The following is a 26056-nucleotide window of genomic DNA, read 5'->3' as shown; positions in this document are numbered from 1 at the left end:
ACCAGGACATCATTCAAATGACTGTGATCAATCTCCGCGGACCAACAGCAGTCAGCACGCTGCACGCACACTCACACTCAACAGTGATGGACAAAAAACAGAAGCATTGTGGATGGCATTGTGACGAAGCTCAAACATGAAGGGGCATGAAGGGACGACCCAGTCTCACTGCAGTCCGTGAAATGGTCACGTTATTTAATCTATTGATTCGTGTACACGGGCACGTTTTTCTCGTTTTTTTTTTTTTTAGTGGTGGCCAGCACGAAAAAGTAAAGTAATGTATTTCAATGGGAAGCATAGTTCGTGATCACAGCACGACTACGGTAGCGAGTAATATGAAATGCCGAAAATCCGCGTAAGGAGGTTTGTTGGGGTGGTGGATGGGTCAAACAAGGCCGGGCTTTCACCCCGGAGACCGGGGATCGTGGCCCACGTGTGGCGTTTTGTTTCCCCAATCGCAACCAGTCACGCCGTCTCCCAGCGTGTGAGGTGTCCTTTCCCCGTTCTTCTTTTCCTAAACCCAACCTACAATAATAATAATAATAAATTTAATTTATATAGCGCTTTTCATAGACTGAAAGTCGCTTTACAGGGGAGGTAGATTACAAAAACCGAACCAAACCAGGACCAGGATTTTGTAGGTGATCCGGTGGGAGATAGGAAGCCAGTGGAGTTGTTTTAGGACTGGAGTGGTGCCAGGATTTGGAGCGGGTGATGAGTCGGGCGGCTGCGTTTTGGACCAGTTGGAGTCGGTTGATGTTGGTAGAGCTGATGCCGAGGAGAAGTCGGGAGGAGATGAAGACGCGAATGAGTCTTTCAGCAGCGGGGGGTGTGAGAGAGGGTCTGATTTTGGCGATGTTGCGGAGGTGAAAGAAGGAGGTTTTAATGACTTGACGGATGTGAGGCTCAAGGGAGAGGGTAGAGTCAAAGATAACGCCAAGGTTGCGGGCCTGGGGAGATGGGGAGACAATGGTGCCGTCGATGGTGAGAGTGGGGTTATTGGTTTTGCTGAGTTTGCTGAGTCTTGTGTGTCTCGCATTGCCAGACCTTCCTCCACAGCGCTGCGGAGGAGGGTCTGGCTAGTCCACACACTATTCCAGGATGGGAGACAAACGTGCTCTGGTTTACTGGCATTTCTTTAAACAAATCACAATCTTGTCTTGGGCGGCGCTAAGCGTCGGACGGAGCCACGGCGCCTCTGCAAAATAGCCTCGAGAAGGAACTTGTTTTGGTGGAACATGGTGGACGTTCAAAATTTGTTTTAGTCGTGCAACAGAAAACTCAGATTGGACAGATGAAGGCCAATGCACAGCTCCTTAGCAGTACCGGAGTTAGCTATGAGCTAATTTTCACAGATAGTCTAGCTAGCTGTCTGGATTTACCCTGCAGAGATCTGAGGAGCAGTTAACCATAGTCCTCAGAAATCCACCAGAATTTACTGTAAAATGCCAACATAAAGAAAGCGGAAGGTGACGGACATCTAGGCAAAATGAGGGACATCTGGCGCAATTTCCCACGGCACCTGAACAAACCCTAACCCTAACACTAACCCTGACATCTTAAGGTCATAACTGAGAGCAGGATGGTATCATCCGTTGAATCTCTCTTCATGATGATCCGGAGCAATCCTGGAAGTGGAATGTCGTCGATATGGAATAAATCAGGAGAGACCTTATATTTAACAATCATTTTATTACAAGGGTCTGTGGCGATTAGACCCCGTCATGACTTGGTATATTTAGGGGGTGAGTGATGTCGTGATTAAATAAGATCACTGGTGGGTGTGGTGGTGAAGAGAGACCTGGATGATGGGATGTGGAGCAGCACTTGGGCGCTGACATGATGCTGACTGGAGGTGAAGGGGTGGAGGAGGGTCTCATCCGCTCAGACTGAAATGATAACTGACGGCAGCAGACAGGAGAACGGATTTGAAGTTTAACGGAGACGATATGATAGGCTAAGGGAGATCGTGGCAAATCTGGTTGGACTCGTGATCGCCCACAGATTAGAAGCTGGAGAGAGAGAGAGAGAGAGAGAGAGAGAGAGAGAGAGAGAGAGAGAGAGAGAGAGAGGCAGAGAGAGATGAGAAGAAACGAGTGTGGACAAAATGTAAATTTTATCAGAATTTCAACCGGATTATGCAAACTGCAGATTCCATTTTCCTCACTTCTCCGGAGCACCTATGCACATAACTCATCCCTGCAGTATCTCTCTTTAGCACACACACACACACACACACACACACACACACACACACACACACACACACACACACACACAAATATAGACTCTCATTTTCACGCTCATCTCCTCCAAACTTCCACAACTATGAGTGGAGTTGTTGTCTCACTAATAGAGAGGATTTATTTAAAACTCACTGCACGCACGCATGCACGCGTGTGCGCACACACACACACACACACACACACACACAGATACAGAGGAATTCATATCAGGTGCTTGTCATGTCAGTGGAAAACACAGCTGACAGTATCTGACCTGTACGGACGAGAAAAACAAGGAGAGGAAGAAGTCAGTTTGAGTCTGATGGATGGACCCTTGTGAAAGTAAAAGCATCTTTTCATATCTTCTTTTCCCGGCACATACACAGTTGAAATGTGAATTGCTATGACATCTATAAAAAAGATGAGATACCATGAAGAAGAGTTAGACCAGATATTAAAACAATAAGTTCTAGTTTCCAGTTTGCGGCTACATGAGCGGGCAGGTGGGGAAGATTTTCTGTCAGGTACAATCTGGATGGAGACCTTTTATAAAAATTATTCCACTTTATGAACTTTACTTTGTACGTTTTAGAACTACTGCGTCAGACAAGTTGGAGCGCTTGCCACAGCATCAGAGAATCAATAATCCATTTGGTGTTTGTCCTCAATTCTGTTCCATTTGCTCAAAAAAATTAAATATTAAACTTTTTAATTGTGTCTTACTCTAAGATTAAGTTTGTACTTAGAGCTGTTAAAAAAATAAATAAAATGTATGAGGTCTGAGGGCATTTTCACACATCTTCTTAAATTGACCATTTTAAGGTATTTGCATATAACTGATCCCTGTGTGTTTTCATATCAAAATGTTCAGAACAAACTCAGCTTTCCGTATAGTGACGCCACATGTTTTTCTAGAGCGATGTGTAAAGAGATAATTTGGCGCTAAAGCTGAAACGTTGATGTTGGCTTCTTGAAATCTCTTTTGAAAACAAACCTTAACTTGTGACGTGTGACGAATTTCAGTGCTTGAAATGAGTTTACCAAAGTCTCAGGTTATATGTGATTAAATTAGTAAATAAATGTCTGAAATGAAATTTTGTAATACCGCTTTTTGAGTATTTTGTCAAACATTGTTTGAACGCGCCGTTGCGTCTTTTTTTCCTCAGAGGGTTAACGTACCTGAAACATGAAGTAGGAAGAGCCAGTGTCGGTGGTGAACGTCCAGCTCATTTTGTAAAATGTCGGCTGACAGTTGGAGCACTTCCAAGGCTTGGATCGACATAAAAGTCTCTTGAATTACCATTGCAAAAGCAACAACAGGAAACAACTGGAAAATATGTGCTTCTTTTGTACAAAACAACATATTTCCAGTAGGCAACTGACAGCAGGCACATCCGGACACTAATGAGCAGGCCTATGTGCCGGGGCTGATCCCCGGAGAGCCCCGACCCAATTTAACCACTGATTATAATAATATATGAATATGTTCTTTTGCTACCGTTAGATATTTACACAGATAAAAGACATATTTAGCATCACTGAGACTAGTTTTGTTAGGGCGTTGGTGAACGTTAGCTGATGTTAGCTTCTCTGTGTTGCCAGATCTCGCGAGAGTTTGTTCCTGAGACAGAAACAGTTCTCAAACTAAGTTAATTTTCTCCTGATGTGTCCGTCTGAAAAAATGCCTTGTGCCTCTGTCTCTGTCAGAATGTTCTGCAGATATGTGGCCTCTGAAAAATAGGTCCAATATTTACTTTGGTGACCATGTGGCACTCAGGACCTGCTGCTAGTCTCCTAAAGAGGCGTGGCGGTGGAGAAACCCACGGGACACGCAGACAGGGGGTCCTATCTCGCACCCGGCGCAGCGCGGCGCAAAGCCCGACGCAACTGTCTTTGCTAGTTTAAGACCGACCCAGTTGTCAGTTTCCCGTCCAGCGCACGCGTCGTTTAAATAGCAAATGCACCTGCGCCCATCTGTACGCCCATGGGCGTGCTGGTCTTACAGGGAGGTGTGTTCAGGTGCATTCTGGGCGTATTGCTATCTTGAGATAGCGGGAAGTGACCGCGCCATTGACCAACAAAAACCTGGTCTAAAGTCAACAGTGCATTTCATTGTTTTCATTTTAACATTATAATCCGACAAGTACGGACCCTTTTTGCCGCAGTCAAACTAGCAAAAGTGGATTTGGACACGCCCTAAACGCACCTGCGCCAGGCGCTTCACGCCGTGCGCTTAGATCGTTAAAATAGGTCCCAGGATGTTACTCTGAGTTGGGTTGTCTCGCTTCTAAACCGTCACTGCTCTTTCTACACTTTGCTCTGTTTTGCGCCTCAAACTGGCTTCTTTTCCACAGCAGCTAAGGCTCATGGGTACTGTAGTATTTGGGGCCATCTGGCATGCCAAACTGAAAAAAACCCAACATGATTTCTCAGAAGACAGGCTTCTATTTCTTTTTTGTCACTTATCCAGGGTCTGGATCCCGTTGGCAGCAGGATTCATTACCCATACATTAGTCTCATTTTTCATCTAAACAAACAAACACACACATTAGCATAACAGCCAGAGCTAGTTTTAGAAGCTGTTAGATAACAAACCCCATGGAATCAGCTATTTGGGGAATAAAGAGCTGTTTAAATTTGCAGCCAGTGTAGCTTCAGATGTCAGACAGCAGTATGAGGCCTTTCTGGGACACTGTTGAAAAAAAAGTCTGTCCCCGAAGAGAACATACTCATTATTTCCCCCAGAATTACCCTTAGATTGAATCACATGCATGATCAAAGTTCACCGCCATATCGGTGTGTGTGTGTGTGTGTGTGTGTGTGTGTGTGTGTGTGTGTGTGTGTGTGTGTGTGTGTGTGTGTGACACCATGCAGAAGAAGAATGTAGAATCTACATCAAGGCAGTGATATGTGTACTCAGTGGTGGAATGTTACCAATTACATTTACCCAAGTACTGTACTGTAGGCCTACTGTACAAGTACTTCACCGCCACACTCTCGGTGTGTGTGTGTGTGTGTGTGTGTGTGTGTGTGTGTGTGTGTGTGTGTGTGTGTGTGTGTGTGTGTGTGTGTGTGTGTGTGTGTGTGTGTGACACCATGCAGAAGAAGAATGTAGAAGCTACATCAAGGCAGTGATACTTGTACTGAGTGGTGGAATGTAACCAAGTACATTTACCCAAGTAATGTACTGTACTGTACAAGTACTGTACAAATTAGAGGTACTTGTACTTTACCTGAGTCTTTCCTTTTCATGCCACTTCCTACTTCTACTCCGCCACATTTCAGAGAGAAATATTGTTCTTTTTACTACAACTTAGTTGCTAAGTTGTAGTTACTTTACTAATTAAGATTGTTGCTCACAAAACACATGTAGTTAATAAAATATGATGCTTTATTATAAATTAAACCACCGAACAATATAACGGCCTACAAGTCCAGCTGAACTGATTAAACCGTTAAACACACAGCTGTTTGGATCCCTCACAGTTTCTAAAGTGGGAGGACTTTTTTGCATCGACTACTTTCACTTTCTTGCTCATGGAACACACCAGAGTTCTACTACGTGTTTACTCAATGAATAATATATTTTAAACATGTTTGACATAAGCATGTTGTATACATGTTTAAACCGCGCTAACTGAAGCTGTTGAAAGCGTTAACAGTTCTAATTTCCAGACTTTATTTCTATGGGACACACAGACGGACACAGCTGGCAGTTTGTGCTCAGCAGAGGGCACTGTGTGATACGGAGAAGAGCTCTGGAGTTCAGCAGACTGTCAGGCAGCACATTTCCTTCCATCAGTGTTCACCCTCCATTCTCAGCAGTCTCATTTGGAGCCATTTCTTTATTTGTTGGTCCAGTGTTTGGTTCCCTGCAGTTGATACCAGTAAAAGAAGTAGTTTAGTAGTTCAGGGTTTCTACAGGTTATACCAAGTCAAATTTAAGACCTTTTATTTCCTTTTTTTCATTTCTTTCTTTTCATTTCAAACAAAAATCAGTGCTGACAGTTTTGTTGTCAGTCCCTCCAGAAAACGCGATTATGCGATCGCATAACTCAATGCATAATCAGCCAAAGTCTGCATATTTATGTAGGCGCATTTCTTCAAATACGCCACACTTTCGCTGCATAAATTGCAGATTTTCGCGGAAAATATGCGAGGCTTGCATGATTTCATAATCCCCGTATTTTCGTTGCAAAAAAAGTCACATAATATATCTCAGCAGAAAAATGAAAAATGTTGCGTTTACTTCACACAAGAGCAGCCGTTTTCCCCTGTTGCCATGGGAACGTTATGAAGTGACGTAATTACGCGACGTGAACATCATCAAAAAGCAGGGTGTTGGGGGAATCACTTTTTTTTCTTTTTCATCAAACCGCAGTTTTAAAAGTTCCCGCAATTTCATCGCATAAAATTGCATAAATATCCCGCATATTCCATCCCATTTTTTAAGAAAACGTGCCGCATAATCAAGGATTTTTCCCGCAATAATCACAAAAAAACTCCTTCCTCACGGGGGGGGGACAGAAACTACGCACTATAGCTATAATGTGCAACTCAGTTTGTAGTGTGTGTGTGTGTGTGTGTGTGTGTGTGTGTGTGTGTGTGTGTGTGTGTGTGTGTGTGTGTCTGTGTGTGGTATAGCGACGGCAGATAACTGTAGGGACCGATTCACTTCATGCAGAGATCTGCTGTCGTGAGTAAGTACGTACCGCGCGGCCCTCAAATGTCTGCCTTTTTTTTTTTTGGTCTGGCTGAATAATAGCTGTTCCTCCCTTTTTATTGTCCAATTCACTCACTGCATGAAAACACAAGCTGCATCTCATTGCTCTTAAATTGCCTCCTCGAGTCCTCCACTTGCCTCCCTTCCTCGCATCTCCCACCGAGGAGGCACGGGAGAGACGCGAGGAGAGAGGAAACGAGCAAATGTGTTTTTAGAGGGATGGGACGTCCTTTCCTCATGAATACGTCGGCTGTTTGGACGGAGTTAGCAACTCCTTCAGCCGCACGGCTTCTGGGGAATGCTGCTCTCGCGTATCCTCGGCTATATCTCCTCGGTGATCCCTCCTCGATGCTCGGTCCTCGCTCCTCGGGGGCAGAAATAGGAGCTTTGAGAGACGGCCTTCACCGAGGAGCGACAGAACAACTTCCGGGTTCAGCCGAGGACAGAGGAGTCAAGGAGCTATCAAATAAGGGCCATGAGATGCTGCCAGATTCTACAGGGCAGCGTTTTGAGTGATGTGCTGCACTTATCACTGACACTTTCCAGAGACTGACCAATCATCGCAGAGGAGGTGACAGTTAAAACCTGCCTGACATTGTTTTCTGTGTTACTCAAACTGCTATGCACTGACAAGAACCAAAAAAAGGAACAAGATGTTTAACTCCACAAGGTTGCAGGTTTCACCAAGTCAAATTTAAGACTTTTTAAAGACCTTTTTAAGACCATTATGAATTAAATTTAAGACCTATATCATATAAAAAAAAGTATTTTATAGAGATAAAAAAAAAAAGTACGGAAACAATGTCTGAAACAATTCCACGATTTCCTCATTGGCATTAATAGGTGTCTAGATTGGCTGCAATATTAGTTGCATTTTAACTCATTTGTAGTCGAAATACAGCAAACTATAATTGGACTAGCAACAGAAACAACTACAACACCACAGCATGAAAAAAGAACATTGTAAAGCGCTGCGGGACCATTTCAATGAGCATCAGAGGTAGGGAAATTAAGACACAATACAGCGAATTTAAGCATTTTTCAAGACCCCGCGGAAACTGTGTAATAGAAAACAATGCATCACAAGACATCTGCTGACACGGCAGCCAGTCACTTACGCTGCCACTTCAACAAACACTAACCTAAAGAGAACAGCTTAGCCCAAAGATTCATAAATAACCATCCACGCTAATGTGAATTTACACAGGACACACACACACACTTAGGGGCACCGTATGTTTAGCTAGCTGTCCAACAGTATTAGAACTGCGCGCATGAAATTAATTTGACAGTTTTGCTTATCAGCCAGTTATCAGGCCTCAGTAGCCACACATACACAAACACATACTCCAGTGCATAAATACTTCAAGGGGGAGGAATGGTTTGTTCCCGAGGCCCCAAGGTCATGTTCTATGAAGACTGGTGAAGATTTTTCCAGGGCGCTCGCACGAGCGCACGCCCACATGCACACATGAAGGGATGCATAGGATTGGAGCATTGCCAATACATTGTAATTACCTAATGGTGTTTTCAAGTAATATCCTCAAAGTGTTTTATTTTTAATGATGTATAGGGAAACCTTTGATGTAATTGATCCGAGAAACAGAACCGATCTGAGGGAACGTTGCATCGCAGTGAAAGGAATCCGTTTATGGAACGATCTCAACAGCGAAACCAAAGAATCTTAAAAAAACAACATATTTAAAGCTAACTGTCAGCTGGTGGAAATGGCAGAGTTTGAGACGGAGGCTCAACCAGCGCCCGCGAGCACGGTAATATGGCGGAGTGAGCTAGAGAGTGGCGGAAGACAGGGCGGAATGGAATATCTGCATGAAGTGAATCGGGTCCTACAGAATAAGCCTGTTACATTAGCAGAGTGTTACATTTTGGATTTATGTTGCTAATATAGTTTACGCTATGTCTATGTAAGGTGTGCCATTTAGGGTTAGCCGACCCTGAGTTTAGGAAGCTTTCTTCGTTCTGGACAATCCAGTTCTCCCCATTCCCTCACAGGCTGTACAATTTCAGCATTCAAAATTTTACATGACTTTTACATAGGATGAAGTCTTTTTACATTGTGCTATTGCTCCTCTTAATTAAGTATCTTAAGTAAAGGATCTGAATACTTATACTATCCAATCAATCATCTTATCCTAAGCGTGCAGTAAGTGTGGCCGCTTACTGCATCATTAGCCGAAACAGAAGACTGAATCATTTATGAATTGTTTTTTGACGGAATCCTCCCAGCCGACATAGAAAATGCTAATTCTACATGATAGGCGGGACCTCGTTTGCATCCTGCTGTATGTGATGTGTGTGTCTTACAGCACAAATTCAATCGCCTGACATTTTTTCCATAATGAAAGTGTTTGTCTTCGATCAATTTGACCCTCAATCTAACCCTGGGAAATGCGCTCTTCCATTTGCTTTAGGCCACCTGCTCTTCACACACACACACACACACACACACACACACACACACACACACACACACACACACACACACACACACACACACACACACACACACACACACATTTTATAAGTTACGGAGGACACAGCTGGCCCCACCACTCATTCAGCTGAGGTTATTAACTTCCACTCTCTCTTCCGTCCCCACTCGTAACATCTAAGAGACAGTTTGCTGAACAGGTCAAACCCTTTCCCAAAGAGACAGAGACATTTTTAGATTAAAGGGCTAGGTCCCCATCCCCAGCCAGGAATGTTTTTATGCAAATTAGAATTTAGGCCTAGAAATAGAAAGACTTAACGGAAATGGCAAATTTCACTGACATTTCCTCAGCATTGCCAATTAATTTCACACTAGATGAATAAAGATAGAGGTTTTCCTGAGGGGGAGTTTTTCCTCGTCACTTTCGCACTGAGTGCTTGCTCTTGGGGGAATTACTGGAATTGTTGGGTCTTTGTAAATTATGTTGTGGTCTAGACCAGTGGTTCCCAACCTTTTTTCCTTGGCGCCCCCCTTACTCATGTCTAAGAAAAGCTGAGCCCCCCCCCCGAAGTTGAGGTAACTCTCGAGATAAAGCCTTACTTTCTTTTTTGACACAGAGGAGTTATCAGCACTGTTACGTTTCTCCGCCATGTTTCATTCATAAAATAGTGATTCCGTGGGGGCAGGAAAAATGAGGATACAACAAAATATATAGTTTTCATACAGACTTTTGTATCCATTATATATTCTAGTGTATTATCATAATTTGTTTAACATGTGCAAATATTTTTTTTTTTTACCTCAACCTCAAACCAGATAAAGACTTGCGCCGCCCCTGTGATCTTTGCCGCCCCCCTAAGGGGTGCCCGGACCCCAGGTTGGGAACCACTGGTCTAGACCCACTCTATCTGTAAAGTGTCTTGAGATAACTATTGTTATGAATTGATACTATAAATAAAATTTATTTGAATTGAATTAAAGCAACACTTGGTAACTTTTAGCTGCAGCTGTAGTTCCAATGAGACGACCTGTAGGGGGACGGTCCCCCTACAGGTCGTCTCATTGGAACTACAACTCGCGTTGGGTAGTGCGAGTTGTAGATCCAATGAGACAACCTTTAGGGCTAAAAGTTACATAGTGTTGCTTTAACATTGCTAAGAAAAACAAGAAAAGATTATCTGAGCTGCCGCTGTTATTATTAATATTCTTATGTGGAGCTGTAACAATTCCAAATATCAATGTCCAATTAATTGTCTCCGAAATAATTGCGATTTAACGATATAATTGTCTCTTTCAGTCAAATTTAAAAATATTTATTTATTTATTACTAGGATACGTCTTTTGTTATAGACCCAGATAATGTAATAACACGGGTACACAGCCTATGAAGTAAACAACGCCTTTTTATTATCATAAAACATTTTTTCCAACTGTATCCCCCCTTATCATTTCTGTTGTTATGAACGTGTATAGGGCCTAATACCAACAACTAACAATTGAAATAATAATAAAAATACATAGTCCGACCAATAATCACTTATGTAATTACAATTAGGCCTATCTAAACAAAATCAACAACTACCAGTCATACGCCTTAAGACCTTAGCTAATGTAAGCAACTGCAGTTAAACAGAAGAAGACGTTATTATGTAAAAAATAAAAATCACAATTAGACAATTATGTAGTAATTGTTACAGGCCTATTCTCATGCCATTTTGAAAATCCACTTACATTTCAGTGAGTCTTTGATGGGAACTGAGCCATCAGTGGTGTTTTCGGTTTGTGTGCGACCTCCCCATGTGAGCCAATCAGTCAATATTCTGCTCTGCTTCACTTGTAGAAGAAAACGTGGGCTCAAAAGAAATAGAAACAGGCTCTCTAGTGACCTAACAGTGGGTTGTTAGTTTCTACGAGTGTCTCGAATTTCTTATCAGGCTTCACCAGTGGCTTTTTGTTCTCCCACACCACTAGAAACCAGTGGCTGTAGATTGTTGTTGTTCCCTCTGTTGTTGCTCTGCAGCGATGTTATCAATCCAATGCTTTTACAAGAGCTCAGGAGATAACCTGCTGCACTGCCAAATAATGGACAAGGTGGCACAGGTGACCTAGAAGTGATAGAAATAGTTGCCATGAGGCTCACAGTCTCAAATTGTTGGTTTCTAATCTTTCTTGTTCCTGCACATGACCATGTTTCCGCAGCCTTCAACTTGTAACAGTGGCCTGCAGCAACGCATTCTAAAGGATGTATGTATGATATCGTACGAAAACGTTTGCGCACAAATTCTTCTGAAATCCCACGATATTAGGCGACTGCTGGCTGGTCACGTGAAGCCGGCTACAGAGCTCTGTAAGCTGTCGGTTGCATCAGCGGCAGTTGGTAGTTGAGTTTAGCTGCCAATAGGTTACTTTGAGCCGGGTACAGAGCTCCACGAGATGGTCCTTCAAGGGGCCGGGACAGTTGAGTTTAGCCGACAAAAAGTGAGCATCATACGGAGACAACTTTAGGAACCAAAAGGACTCTTAAGTTTAGGAAAAAGATTGTGGTTTGGATTAAAAGGGTTAGGGGTAAGGGTGAAAGTCTTTTGTTTTCCCCGGGAAGCAAACTCTGCTACCCTGCTCGAAAGGGCTGTATTTTATGACCCACCCATCCTGACCTCCTCCCTACACGGTCCACAGTGTTCTTATACAGTGACAGTCAATGTGGTGCTGACAGAAAAAATATGTTGAATACAAAGAAATTACAGTGCTTTTCGTAGCTATATGTACGAATTGTTCATGAGAACAGTCTGAAACAAGATCCAACTAGAAATAATAATAGTGCTTTCCATTTTTACTCGGAAGTCGGATTTCCGAGCTCGGAACTCGGACAACCTCCGAGTGCCCCGAGCTCCAAATCCAACATGGCTGCTCCGTGCATCAACAGTAGTGAAAGCTGTAGTAACATACAGTTATTAACACTTCTGTCTCATTTGTGTCTCACTAAATCAGTTGTACACACAGTCCTGTCTATCTGTGGACATGTTGCTATAGTGTTTGTATGCACAAAAAACATCAACTGGTATTGCTAACGATAGCTAACCTGGCTAGAGCTAACCCCACAATGAAAAATCCAACTTTTAAATGGGCCGCATTCAACTCGGGTGCGACGTCATTCCCAGCTCCGGCTTCCGAGTTCCGAGGTAAATGGAATGCACTTTTAGATTAAAACACTCCCATAGAAAGAAAAAAAAAACATGTGTTTCCTGGGTGAAAGTCTTTTATTTTCCCGGAAAAAGCGAACTCCACTCCCCCACTTGAAAGTGCTGTGTTTTATGACCCAACATCCACCCAAACCTCCTACCTACGCTCTCCACAGCGTTCTTATACAGCAGCAGTCACTGTGGTGCATACTGAAAAAGTATGTTGAATACATACAAATTACAGTGCTTTACTTTTCGTAGCTATATGTACGAATGGCTCATGAGAACAGCCTGCCTGCGGCTGAAACAAGATCCCAAAAGAGCTTTTGTACTAAAAGTTCCTGTCAGTATCATTATCATATCTCCAGTATCAGTATGAATTATTTTTCTACTGTAAAGAAAATGCTGTGCAGACAACTATTACCGTTGGGAAATACTTAATTAACCCGTGTAGATATATACAGTACAGAACTTCCAGCTATGGAAAATCTGCATCACTAGCAGTTCTCCTTATGAGAACTTTCCGATGGAGATTTCCATACCATCAAAGTAATATGGTGACTCTGCAGTTGTGTGCATGTGAAGTTTCTCCATACCTCAGGAACATGTAAGGTGATATACAGATCTGGTGGAGCTTTGTGGGTGGGTTGCAACCCTGTCTTTTACAAAATACACTAATACCCTACTAATTTGCTTTGCTAAATACATTTTGAAAGTAATGGATGCTGGAGGTTTTGTAATTGCTGTGCAGATTATGTCACTAGCAATGCTTTTTTCAGTTCAGAAAGTCGATGAGACTGTATGATAAGCTATATTTCTTTTTTAAAATAGTGAAATGTTGGACAGAGTCTCAAAAAGCTTGTAACAGATGTTCATGTTCCCCACAGGATGAACAGTAAAGTTTTTCTGTTGTCTTGGACTTGTCTTGGACTCGCCAAAAATTCTAGTTGGTCTCGACTGAGTCCAGAACTATATGCTTTTTTCTAAAGTAATTTCCTCTTTCAAAACAAAACCATTGATGAAGTGTGCTTGTTCACAAAAACAGTATTACATTAATTCAAAATCCATCTAGAACAGGCATTGGTATTGGTCCTCGGTATACGCCTGGCTACGTCATATGCCTCAATCATCGGGCATCAATTATTTTCATTTTGGCCACAGACACAATGTCAGCGAGCACATTGTAATATGGATTCTTCAAGACAAGTAATCAGTTCAAGAATGGGAACATTTCAGTGTTTTTTAGTGACACCTGTGTTGCTTGTCATTTGTTACATTTTCCATCGGCAGTCCAGAATGTTCTTGTCACACCAGAATAAAAATATCTAATATTTGAAGTTGCACTTCAGCTTTATGTGACTTAAGTGAAAGTGAAATTGTTATACTTAAAGTGAATGATGTGGCCTACTTTGATCCTTTCTTTCTCTCCCTTGACTGTCTCTCTTTTGGACTCGGTCTTGACTTGGACTCTAACCTTTTTGGACTTGCTCTTGACTTGGACTCAAACCTTTTTGGACTCGGTCTTGACTCAGTCTTGACTAGTCCTAGTCTTGGACATAGCTCGGACTTGCCAAAGGTGGACTTGACTACAGCCCTGTCATTCTCATTAGCCTCATTCCTTTGTGTTTGATGCTAATTAGCAAATGTTGGCATGCAACCATGATAAATATGGTAAACGCTACACATCAACATGATACCATTGCCATTATTACCAAGCGGACATGCTGAGCCGATAGCATGGCCGCAAGCTTGTTAAAGATTTATTGTATATCTTTAAGAGGAACCACTGGGCTTGGGGTCGAGTGCCACAGACACATCTTCGCCAATCATTTTCATCAATGCATTGATGCTGATGCAACATGCACTTGCTCCCGTTCCCCAGCCATGGCCATATTTTTCATAATCTATCTGTCTTACTTCAGTGAAAGAGAAAGCTACATGGTACAGGGCCCAGCCCCCAATTACAGCCTTTTAAAGTCCCTCAGGGCCCTAATGCCCAACCCCCACTACCAACCCAAACACATGTAACACACTAAGAGACCATTACACTAGTCCTTACGGACTGCTTCCATGCTCCTCCCATGCAGCTTCTACCGTCAGGGAGTAAGTGGTGGTGTCTGTGATGACCCGAGGTCTGTGCGACACAGGTCCTGTTGCTATACTATACTGTGACTCAGTGGATAGCCACTGTAGCATGCCCGAAGCTCACTCAAGCAGGAGGAGGGTCTTGACTTGGACTCTAACCTTTTTGGACTTGCTCTTGACTTGGACTCAAACCTTTTTGGACTCGGTCTTGACTCAGTCTTGACTAGTCCTAGTCTTGGACATAGCTCGGACTTGCCAAAGGTGGACTTGACTACAGCCCTGTCATTCTCATTAGCCTCATTCCTTTGTGTTTGATGCTAATTAGCAAATGTTGGCATGCAACCATGATAAATATGGTAAACGCTACACATCAACATGATACCATTGCCATTATTACCAAGCGGACATGCTGAGCCGATAGCATGGCCGCAAGCTTGTTAAAGATTTATTGTATATCTTTAAGAGGAACCACTGGGCTTGGGGTCGAGTGCCACAGACACATCTTCGCCAATCATTTTCATCAATGCATTGATGCTGATGCAACATGCACTTGCTCCCGTTCCCCAGCCATGGCCATATTTTTCATAATCTATCTGTCTTACTTCAGTGAAAGAGAAAGCTACATGGTACAGGGCCCAGCCCCCAATTACAGCCTTTTAAAGTCCCTCAGGGCCCTAATGCCCAACCCCCACTACCAACCCAAACACATGTAACACACTAAGAGACCATTACACTAGTCCTTACGGACTGCTTCCATGCTCCTCCCATGCAGCTTCTACCGTCAGGGAGTAGTGGTGGTGTCTGTGATGACCCGAGGGTCTGTGCGACACAGGTCCTGTTGCTATACTATACTGTGACTCAGTGGATAGCCACTGTAGCATGCCGGAAGCTCACTCAAGCAGGAGGAGGGTCTTGACTTGGACTCTAACCTTTTTGGACTTGCTCTTGACTTGGACTCAAACCTTTTTGGACTCGGTCTTGACTCAGTCTTGACTAGTCCTAGTCTTGGACATAGCTCGGACTTGCCAAAGGTGGACTTGACTACAGCCCTGTCATTCTCATTAGCCTCATTCCTTTGTGTTTGATGCTAATTAGCAAATGTTGGCATGCAACCATGATAAATATGGTAAACGCTACACATCAACATGATACCATTGCCATTATTACCAAGCGGACATGCTGAGCCGATAGCATGGCCGCAAGCTTGTTAAAGATTTATTGTATATCTTTAAGAGGAACCACTGGGCTTGGGGTCGAGTGCCACAGACACATCTTCGCCAATCATTTTCATCAATGCATTGATGCTGATGCAACATGCACTTGCTCCCGTTCCCCAGCCATGGCCATATTTTTCATAATCTATCTGTCTTACTTCAGTGAAAGAGAAAGCTACATGGTACAGGGCCCAGCCCCCAATTACAGCCTTTTAAAGTCCCTCAGGGCCCTAATGCCCAACCCCCACTACCAACCCAAACACATGTAACACACTAAGAGACCATTACACTAGTCCTTACGGACTGCTTCCATGCTCCTCCCATGCAGCTTCTACCGTCAGGGAGTAGTGGTGGTGTCTGTGATGACCCGAGGGTCTGTGCGACACAGGTCCTGTTGCTATACTATACTGTGACTCAGTGGATAGCCACTGTAGCATGCCCGAAGCTCACTCAAGCAGGAGGAGGTGTTGCACGCTACAAAGAAGACACTGTTGGATAAATGAAGCTTGACTTTTGGTTGAAATGCAGGTTGGATTCAGCTCTTCTCCTGGGGAGAGATGGGTTATGATTTTGTGGCTTTGTGAAAATCCATGTACAAAGGAGCGGAGCTTTGTTGTTCCCGCCTCATGAAACATGCATGAGGTGAGACAATTCTCAATGTATAATAATATCAGGCATTAGATGCTGAAAATATTGTGAATTGTGTTTTGTATTCGAAGTTGATGTATCATGACTGCCATGACACTGTGTGTTTGTACTGTTGCCACCCCACGGTTCAGCCAGTATGGGTCAATGTACACACTGTGGGGAGTACCAAGTGATTTAGACTAAAAGCTGCTGACAACAGTTACTGACAATTCAGTGTTTCCATCAGAAGTGCATTCTTCGTATGGAAAATCTCTATTAAAACACTGGATATAACCATCCAACCATCATCGTCCGCTTATCCGAGGCCAGGTCGCGGGGGCAGCAGCTCCAACAGGGGACCCCAAACTTCCCTTTCCCAAGCCACATTAACCAGCTCCGACTGGGGGATCCCGAGGTGCTCCCAGGCCAGGGTGGAGATATAATCCCTCCACCTAGTCCTTGGTCTTCCCTGAGGCCTCCTCCTAGCTAGATGTGCCTGGAACACCTTCCTAGGGAGGCGCCCAGGGGGCATCCTTACCTGATGCCCAAACCACCTCAACTGGCTCCTTTCGATGCAAAGGAGCAGCGGCTTTACGTTCCATGTTTCTGTGTGGTGATCTCTTTTTTAAATCAAAGTTGAGTTTTGCATTACCCTAGGGTTTGAGGACTGTGCAATTAATCCAAGATTTACCAAAACCAACATATGAATCTATAGAAAAGGTTTGAACACATACGGCAAAAACCACAAATTGGCGTTTTTAGTTTGTGTATGGTTTAAAATGATATCTAGTGGGCTTGACAGTTGTGTAGGTGTATTTTTGAAGTTAAGATGGAGGCAGGCTAGCTGTTTCCCCCTGATTCCAGCCTTTATGCTAAGCTAGGCTAACCATGTCCTGACGGCAGCTCTGTACTTGAACGTATCTCCCAAACTGTTGCCTTAAAAAAATATGTATATATAAATGTCAGACTCATAAATCCACAATTTACGGTTTATTGTTCAGTACAAATTAACAAGAGCTCCACTTGAACTTGCAAAGGTTTATGTAAAAGACATTGTTTCATTTATTGTTGCCAAGGTACCTAGGTAAATTTGACAGTGAACCTGGTATAGACTGAGTCACTGTAACGTCACACTTACACAACAATCGTTTCCAAGTAATGGCCGTTGATTTGATTTGCAGAGATATGTGAAATCGGCAAACTTGTTTATTTCTGTTCACACCGAGTCCCAAATTTAAAATTTTAAAATAATTAAAAAATATGAACGACCTCACGTTGTGTCAATCATGCTTACATGAAGCACAGAAAAATGCTTGCCAAGTGCAACGTATCATTTCATAACTCAGACAGTCTGCTGTCAAGACGGGAGGCTAATATACAGTAGGATGATGATGATGAGGAGAATGGAAGAGGGGACTTATGAGAACGCAGGCAGAAAAAGAAGTGCAACAGTGTAGTAATGGAGACGGAGAGCGAGGGCAGCGCAACTCTATCAGGCAGCCGCGGTGCCAAAACACAAGAAGACGTAGGCAGAGAGGACAGGCAGAGAGGTAATATTACTGGCAGCGTAGAGAAGCGAGGGATGAAGTGAGGGAGAAGAACAGAGAGGCAGAGCAACAGCACAGTCAACATTTTGTATTGTTTTTGTTAAAAATGTCGCAACAGATTAATACGCATCGGACTCAGTGTGGAAGGTTTCTGTGCGTGACACATTTTTAGGAAGACAGATACGAAACAAGGACCTTAACTGTAACGTTTCAATAGTTAAACACAGAGGTTTAACGTCTCTGCTGTGCTTACTTTCTGTGCTGTGTTTCTTTGCTAGTGTCTTTGATAAACCAAATCTACCAAATTTAGTCTGTGGTCCAACAGGTAAACAAGGTCTCTAACTTTACTTTAGTGAAAGTGTTGACATTTGAACAGGCTCGTAGCCAGCTTAGTGGAAATGAAATTTTTTTCAAAAAGGTGGACCTTTTTGCAGTTTTTCCCTCATTTTGTATTTAATTATGAGGTTCAAATACTTCATTTTGATGCACACAGATTTAACTAAGTTAGTTTTACATTAGACGTTACTTACTGTTATACAAAAAAAAAAAAATACCAGACTTAAACTATGGACCTTTCTATTCTATTGTCTATTGCCTGTGAAAGCACCAAACATGCATTTAAAGCAACACTATAGAACTTTTCCCACATCTGTCCCCCTACAGGTTGGAAGCGGAATTGTCCATTACATTACATTATGCAAGTTTGCCAGATCGGGTAGCGGATCTGTAGTTCGAATGAACAGGACAATGTAATGTAAGGTAATGGACAATTCTGCTTCCAACCTGTAGGGGGACCGAAGCCAGAAAAGTTCTCTAGTGTTGCTTTAAGATGAATGCGATGAGTGTGTATCCAATTGTTCCCTGTCCCCGTTTTCTGAGTGCCGTTAAATTGTATGTCCGTGAGTTTTTCTATCCGGAAGTTACTGTAAACAAACATTGTGATTGGGTCTAACTATTTCGAGTATATTTCCAGCCCTACTCTACAGGCAGACTTTCCTAGAAGTTGTTCTATCATACGTTGAAGGCTGCTTGCTCTCCCGCTGGCCTCAGACCCAAATTTTATAAGGGGAGACAAGTTCATCATTTCCCTCTTTTTGTTATTTTCTGTCCCCCCCTGTGTTGGCCGACTGCTGGGACAAACCCATCCTGGCTGGTCCTCTCTCTCAAAAAAAAAGCTCTGTGTTGAATAAAACATGCGCACCCCACGCTGCTGCTCTCTGCTACTTGCAAATCACAGCCACCTTGCCTCCTTCATGCCGATCGCATCCCTCTCCTCCTCTCTCTACGCTCTTCTCCTCTTTATCTCAGCAGATGCGTTTCACTCCATTTCCTCTCCCTGCTCCTCCTCCCTTCCAGTTTGCCCTCCCCCCCTTTCTTTCTCTCTCTCTCTTCTTTTCCCACTTCTCCCTCCCTTCCTCCTCCATCTAATAGCGCTGGTTCTCCCAGGTGATCGGCTTTGAACCGAGGACGCTTCCCCCTCACTCGTACGAGAGCCGTGAGTGGTTGACTGCACTCAGCGTGCTCCCAAAGCTCTCTGGGCAACACCCCCCCTCCCCTCCCCTCCCGTCATTACAGTAGAGGCAGAAGAAGAGGAAGAAGAAGAAGTGTGCCATAACACACTATTGTCTTTCCTGCTACCCGCCACACTACTGTAGCACATAGAGACAGAGAGGATGGGCTTTCCTGGAGAGACAGGAAGCGAGTAGAGACGAGGACTGTATAAGAGAGGTGGACTAGAAAGAGGAGAGAAGAGGTTAGGTAAGTTTCCTGTCACACCTCGGATGATGACAGCCACAAGGCGAGGCATGCCTGTGACAGTAGCAGCCCTCCAGACGGTAGTTTGGGTGAAGCCAGCCCCTCCGTCCTTGTTTTAGCAGCACATGAAGCTCTTTTTGGGAATACACCAATGGACGATTCCAGCAATATTCGCAGGCTGAGCCCAGAGCAAGGTAAGACAAAAGCAAGTGGTCGAGGAATTCACACTTTACTTGCATGCAGTAAAGCTGTGGAAAAAGTAGGCCAGAGGAATTTCTCCCAAGTCGTCTTCTTCATCCCCGAAAAAAAAAATTCAGCCATCAGTCTGACTTCAGCTCTGTCTTTTGCGTCTGTTCACTTAATCTCCGTTTGGCTGCCTCCTTGGCTTTGTCACCAGCTACACATGCTCTCATTCACTGCTCTCTATGGTGCCTTTGGATACATCTTTCAAAAGAGTCTCCTGCTGCTGAAAAAAATTAATAAAAAATGTGGCTCATGTGTTGACTGAAGCTCTGAGTTCTGTGCTGGGTGTGACTCTTTCAAATGAAACGTGGGTCCTTTAAAGACATCCCATCAAAGACATATTTGTTTTTCATTTGCTCTTAGCTTTTAGCTGCTTTTTACTTATCTTATATTTTACTTCCCTATACTGCTTTTTAATCTGTTGTTGGTTTAATTCCCTCTCCAAACTTCCACCTTTCTAACTTGACTTTGGGGTTGTCGTTTTGTATTAAGTTGAATTGTCGTTTTGTGATGTAATTTTTACTTGTGTAATGTTGTGTTTATCTGTGTCGAGGCAGAATTCAAACCATCTGCCTTGGTGGTAAAGCACTTTGGGTCAACTTATGCTCTTTTAAATGTGCTATATATAAATAAATAAAGTTGACTTGACATCAGCAGCCCAACCCTGTTTTAAAGGGGATCACCTGGAAGGCAGTAGTGCTAATAAGCTCACCAAAGTACACTTGCCAAAGTCCCGTCTTATCTTTGTCAGCCACGGCAACGAAGAAAGGATGAGCAGAGATGGCCAGGAGAGAGAACAGAAGGGAAAAGCAGTCAAAAGGAAGTCATCTATCTTTGACAACTCCCCATCAAGGCTTAACAACTCCTCTCCTCCACGCCCTCTCATCCTCCCTCTCATCCTCCCTCCCTCCCATCCTCCCTTCCATCTTTTGCCAGCATTCCCCCAAGCCCCAGTAACCATAGAGCGAGTCATTAGTGTTGGATCACCTCCGCTAACAGGAGCAGAGCAGCCGAAGAAGAAGCAGTGCCGAGCGCTATAATCACACTTTCACAAAGCCGTACAATATACTGCCGCTCCATGCTGAATGCAGGCTTGTAGCAGTGTCGGCTTTACTTGCATGCACCACTGGCCCGGACCACGGCTATTATTATTATTATTATTATTAATAATAATATAATAAAAACTGTGTTTTCCCTCTAGTAGTTGGAAGACTTAGATGCACATATTGGGCGGGGGGGTTTAGGGGCCCACCCTCAATTTCTTTTTTACTTTTTTGCAAAAGAAATTTCACATCATCTTGGACCATTATTTTTACCAGGTCTGTGTCTGAAAAGCTAGAGCAGGTACTACATAAATTACACTCAGAAAGCTTAAAAACTAAACTTGCTAAAGAAGACCACTAGAAACAAGCTACAACCTGATTTGAGACTTTTAGGGCCCTATCTTGCACTCAGCACAATTGCCTTTGTACCCCGACGCATGTATCGTTCCTATTTTGCACCCGACGCACAGCGGTCTTTTCCCTCCACAGATGCACGTCTGTAAATTAGGGAATCTATTTGCGCTCCCGGGGGCAGTTCAGCGAAAAGAGGAGGCGTGTTCCGGCACAAACGTTCCCTGGTGCTATTTTGCAGTTTCAGAAAACAATTCCGACACTGACCAGGAAAAACCTGGTCTAAAGTCATTGGCTCTAGTCTAAAGTCAGTTATTCAGATGCTATTTTAGGGGCGAATGCTTGGCCATAATGTAGCGTGAAAAAGAAAAATATTACTGAAAATGCGCTTCAGGTGTTTGGATTGGTCAGGAGGCACTTTACAGTACAGTCCTCAAAAAGTCCCAGCATTCTTTGTGGCTTGTTGTGATTTACACAACATTTCCATGAATCATGGATGTGTTGATGACATAAATGAGGAAATATTAGAGGACTTAAGGAGACGTGATGTTGAACTACGGTGTGATTGGGCACTCGATGCACTCCTGGTGGAGTGGGTGGACGGAGATGGAGTGGGGGGTGGAGGAAGGGGCACAGCAGGTGCAGGTGGTGCGTTTGGAGGCCCACGCTGCATGGCTGCAGTAATCCTCTCCAGACTTGAGGAGATGCACCCGAGGGGCCGCAGCAACATCGCCACCCAGCCAAGACGGGCATTTATTACTTTGCCGCACTTCGGACAGCTCCCGCTGGCGTGCGCCAAGCAAATTCGCCGTCATAATAGCAACCCGCCATGGAACAAGCGCGCCTGCTCTTAAAGGGAATGTGAGATGACGCTCTGATTGGTTATTTTCACGTTACGCCCAAACCACAACTAGCTACGTCAGACCAACCCATTTTAGATTTTTAGAAGAGTCATTTATCCTGCCGTTATAATAGCAACAGAGCCAGAGATCCGCCCACAAAGCTACTTGCGTTTCAGATAGTTAAAATAGGGCCCTTAAGCCTGGTTCAGACGGCAGGATAATTAGGCCGATTTTAGCCCCGATTCACCCCTCCCGACAATCATAAGGATGCTCCGATTATCGTAAAATAATCTGATCAGATATTCCTGCCGTGTGTGTGGTGTTAAGACTGCTCTCGTCTGCTCGGAAGGACGTCGGGACCGCTCCGATCACAAATCGGGGATATCCAACATGTTGGATTTTTTTTGGCCCGATTTCTCCTCGTGTGTGGTGTCCCCCGGGGACAAACAAGCACGCAGCCTGTGGACTGTGGCATACAATAAAGTCGATGGGCATAACTACATCCACAACTGCAGTCCACCAGAGTACATGGAAATATATGAACGTGTATTTCAACGGTAATTAATCTGTGTAGTACGTAACGACATTTCTATGAGAAAAAACAACAACTCACCTCCATATCATGATGTGGCTAAGTATAGTCCATGCTCGCGTTGTCGCCACTTCTTTGACCATCGCCTTTTATTTTGATAACGTTTTTTTTTGGTTAAAAACGAACTACAAACTATCGCCACTGCATCCGCCATGATTGTTTACTCTGAAGTCGCGTTTGATCTCGAGGGATTTTGCGAGATTTCCCGTCTTACCTGGGAATGCTCGGCAGTCAAATCGGTTCGTGTGTGATGTGTTGATTTTGCCGTGTGCTGCGCACCACACACTGTACGACCAAAACTGTTAGACCCGTGATTTTTTATCGCCGTGTGTGGGGCCTCTCAGGATTGGAAAATCGGCCGACAATTTTAAAATCGTCCCGTGTGAACCAGGCTTTAGTCATATTCATTCGGCTTAAAGGATAATTCCGGAGAAAAATGAACCTAGGGGTTAATAACATATGTTTACCCAGTTGACCGTTCTCTGGGATCTGTTTTCATGCTAATCGGATGCGTCTCTAGCTTGAAACAATCCAGCGCAAACCGATGATTAGCTTATAACGCTAGTCTTCAGGGCAGAAGGTAAATCTCTATTTCTACACCACTAACAAGGCTCAAAATAGCACCACACTTCCACGGTAGCATAATGAGGGTCCCTACATGTAAACCAAAGCATTGAGAACTTTGTAAGTGTACAGACAGTTTATTAAAAAGATAGTTTAGAAAAACTGTAGCATTCATGTATACAGGCAGGCGTCACTGGTCATGACCAGTCGAACGACGAACGCCGTGCAACTAGTAACATAGCTCAAACACGGCGTTCGTCGTTTGTCTGGTCAGGACTGTTTTCCCAAGATGGTGCCTGCTTGTATATGTGAACGCTCCTGTTATAAGCTAATTATCGGTTTGCGCTAGCTTGTTTCGAGCTAGAGACATATTTGATTAGCATGAAAACATATCACAGAGAACGGTCGACTCGGTACACATGTGTTATTAACCCCTAGGTTCATTTTGTGCTGGAATTGTCCTTTAAGCTGTGACAGAAACAGCTTGGGTGCTGCACCTAAGCCTTTTAATGGCAGGGAAAACCCTGAATAATAAATATAAGAAAATAATAATAATGACTTTATTCAGGACACAATCGAAGGTCCATAGTACAGTAAAAAAAACAGACAATATATAGAAAAATATCGCAATAATATATGTAATACAATTCATATAAATTAAAAACAAGGTCAGCAAACTTTAGCTATAATATACAAACATGAGCACCAATGTCTCCACAATGACAGATGGGATGTATCTTGATTGATGATTGATGTATGTTTACGTTGTGACGTTGCAGACTGCCGGCGCTGTATACAGCGTAGACATACACGCTGATAGCTCAAAATGATTATTAGTGGGGGACTAAAGTATTGCTATTAATACATTATTAGTGGAGTAAAGGAGACAGTATCATTACACTTTCCCCCAGTGCATTGCCAGGCTGGTGGCCTTGCAATGAATTTTTAAGATGTTTTTAAACTACAATTACGGTGGCGCGGCTCGGTTTGAAATGTTTTCTAATCTCCAGTTAGCTTTTAGCACCGACTTAACGTACGGCCCTATGGAATCTGCCTTATAGCTTTTTTTAAATTCTTAATTTTGCAATTCTGTCCATGATTCTGTTATCACAGAAACTATTGGGCTTTACATTAATGCTGCCATCAGGCTGTGACTGGCCCCAGCCGGGCCCTCGTCGAAAAAAAAGACACTTGCCACTGGGCTAAACTGTTTTTTTGGTGGTAAACCCTGCAGTAAGGAGCCACTGGGGAACTTAACTGACTTTACGAGGAAGCCTCCACAGGCCATTGGCCAGCTCGCCTGCAGGAATATTGATCAGCTATAGGGCCAATATGAGAAAATTCTCTTCCCACCTTCCCAGCTTCCCTCCATGCCCTCAGTACACGGTTCATTACCATTACATTTATGGCTGTAAGCCTCTTAGCAGAGTATAAAGCTAGGCCCAATCTGTAAACCGTGTTACGGATCATAAAGAAGATATTACGTGTTATATCTTTCTGACAGACGACATGAGATGTGTGATGAGCATGCTTTCATGCCTCCCCCTCCCCAGAATTCTCTTAAAATAAGGCTCAGGCTGCAGGTGGAGGCTGTTTTGACAGGAATTATAATGACTTTTTCTTTGGATGCACGTGAAGGATTTTGCCAAAAGCTCCGGGGGGCAGGAGTTGAATCACTGCCGCTGTCAAGGAAATCTGCTGCTGTTTGATATTAAAGCTACAGCAAAGAAGGCGGGTAGGAACGCAAAGTCAACTTGGTATCACTGGGAACTGGCTGCATAACAACAGTCTGAGTCATGTTTCAATATTCGAAGTCACTCTGGCCTTCTATTTAACTTTGATGATTACTATGTCTTAAAATAACATTCAGACTATCTTCTGATTAATGGATGCTTGTGAGACAACAATTCATGTTGCAAGGTATTTTAAATTAAAAGTGTTTACTGCCATGTAAACAAGCATAGACATAGACATTATGTGCAAAGACAAATATGATCCAGGTCTGTAAGATTTTGAGATATCTACACTCCAAAATGTAGATTTATACTAGTTCAATCAGGAGAGACTTGATTTAAGAGTGAAATAAGTTTAGTGAACATGGTGCATCATAGTATGTGAGTCTTTGGTGATTATACTCCATCGCAATGTTAAATTATAAGGGGTATAGAGGCCGTGGATGTATATGAATATCCCCCCGATGGAGTCTAGACACTGGTGGAGGTGATGGAGGGATAAAGGAAGCCGGAAGATCCGGATGGATATGAGGTGAAGCGGGGCTTCTGATGGAGGAACCCTGGGCGCTGGGAATAATGAGAACTGGAGGTGAACGGGGTGGAGGAGGGTCACATTGATTTTGCCTGAAATGACAACTGACAGCAGCAGAGAGGAGAAAAGATTTGGGGCCCTATTTTAATGATCTAAGTGCACGCCTGGCGCAGATGCGTTTAGGGCGTGTACGAATCCACTTTTGCTAGTTTAACGGCAAAAAAAAAGGGTCCGTGCACCAGGCGCGCATGGTTGTAAAGGGTTGTACTTAGTGTCTTCATTAATTCATAGGTGTGTTTTGGGCGTAACATGCAACAAACCAATCATGTCATCTCCCATTCCCTTTAAA

The 26056-nt window shown here is 43.5% G+C and overlaps 1 protein-coding gene across 2 annotated transcripts in view; it reads left to right on the top strand.

Annotated features, from left to right (window-relative positions):
- Nucleotides 1-26056, top strand: part of plch2a (phospholipase C, eta 2a) — a 174922-nt gene that overhangs the window by 38002 nt on the left and 110864 nt on the right. The window contains exon 1 of one of the 2 annotated variants that reach the window (XM_039800543.1): nucleotides 19610-20001. The exons of the other annotated variant lie outside the window; for it this stretch is intronic. Coding sequence (XP_039656477.1) covers nucleotides 19959-20001 — 43 coding nt within the window. The 5' untranslated portion in view covers nucleotides 19610-19958. Of the gene's footprint in view, nucleotides 1-19609; nucleotides 20002-26056 lie in introns of those variants that run through there. 2 annotated transcript variants of the gene reach the window in all.

The sequence above is a fragment of the Perca fluviatilis genome, chromosome 5 (assembly GCF_010015445.1).
Source record: "Perca fluviatilis chromosome 5, GENO_Pfluv_1.0, whole genome shotgun sequence".
Classification (NCBI taxonomy): domain Eukaryota; kingdom Metazoa; phylum Chordata; class Actinopteri; order Perciformes; family Percidae; genus Perca; species Perca fluviatilis.
The sequence above is the reverse complement of the archived record's forward strand: the minus strand, read 5'-3'. Positions and strand labels throughout refer to the sequence as shown.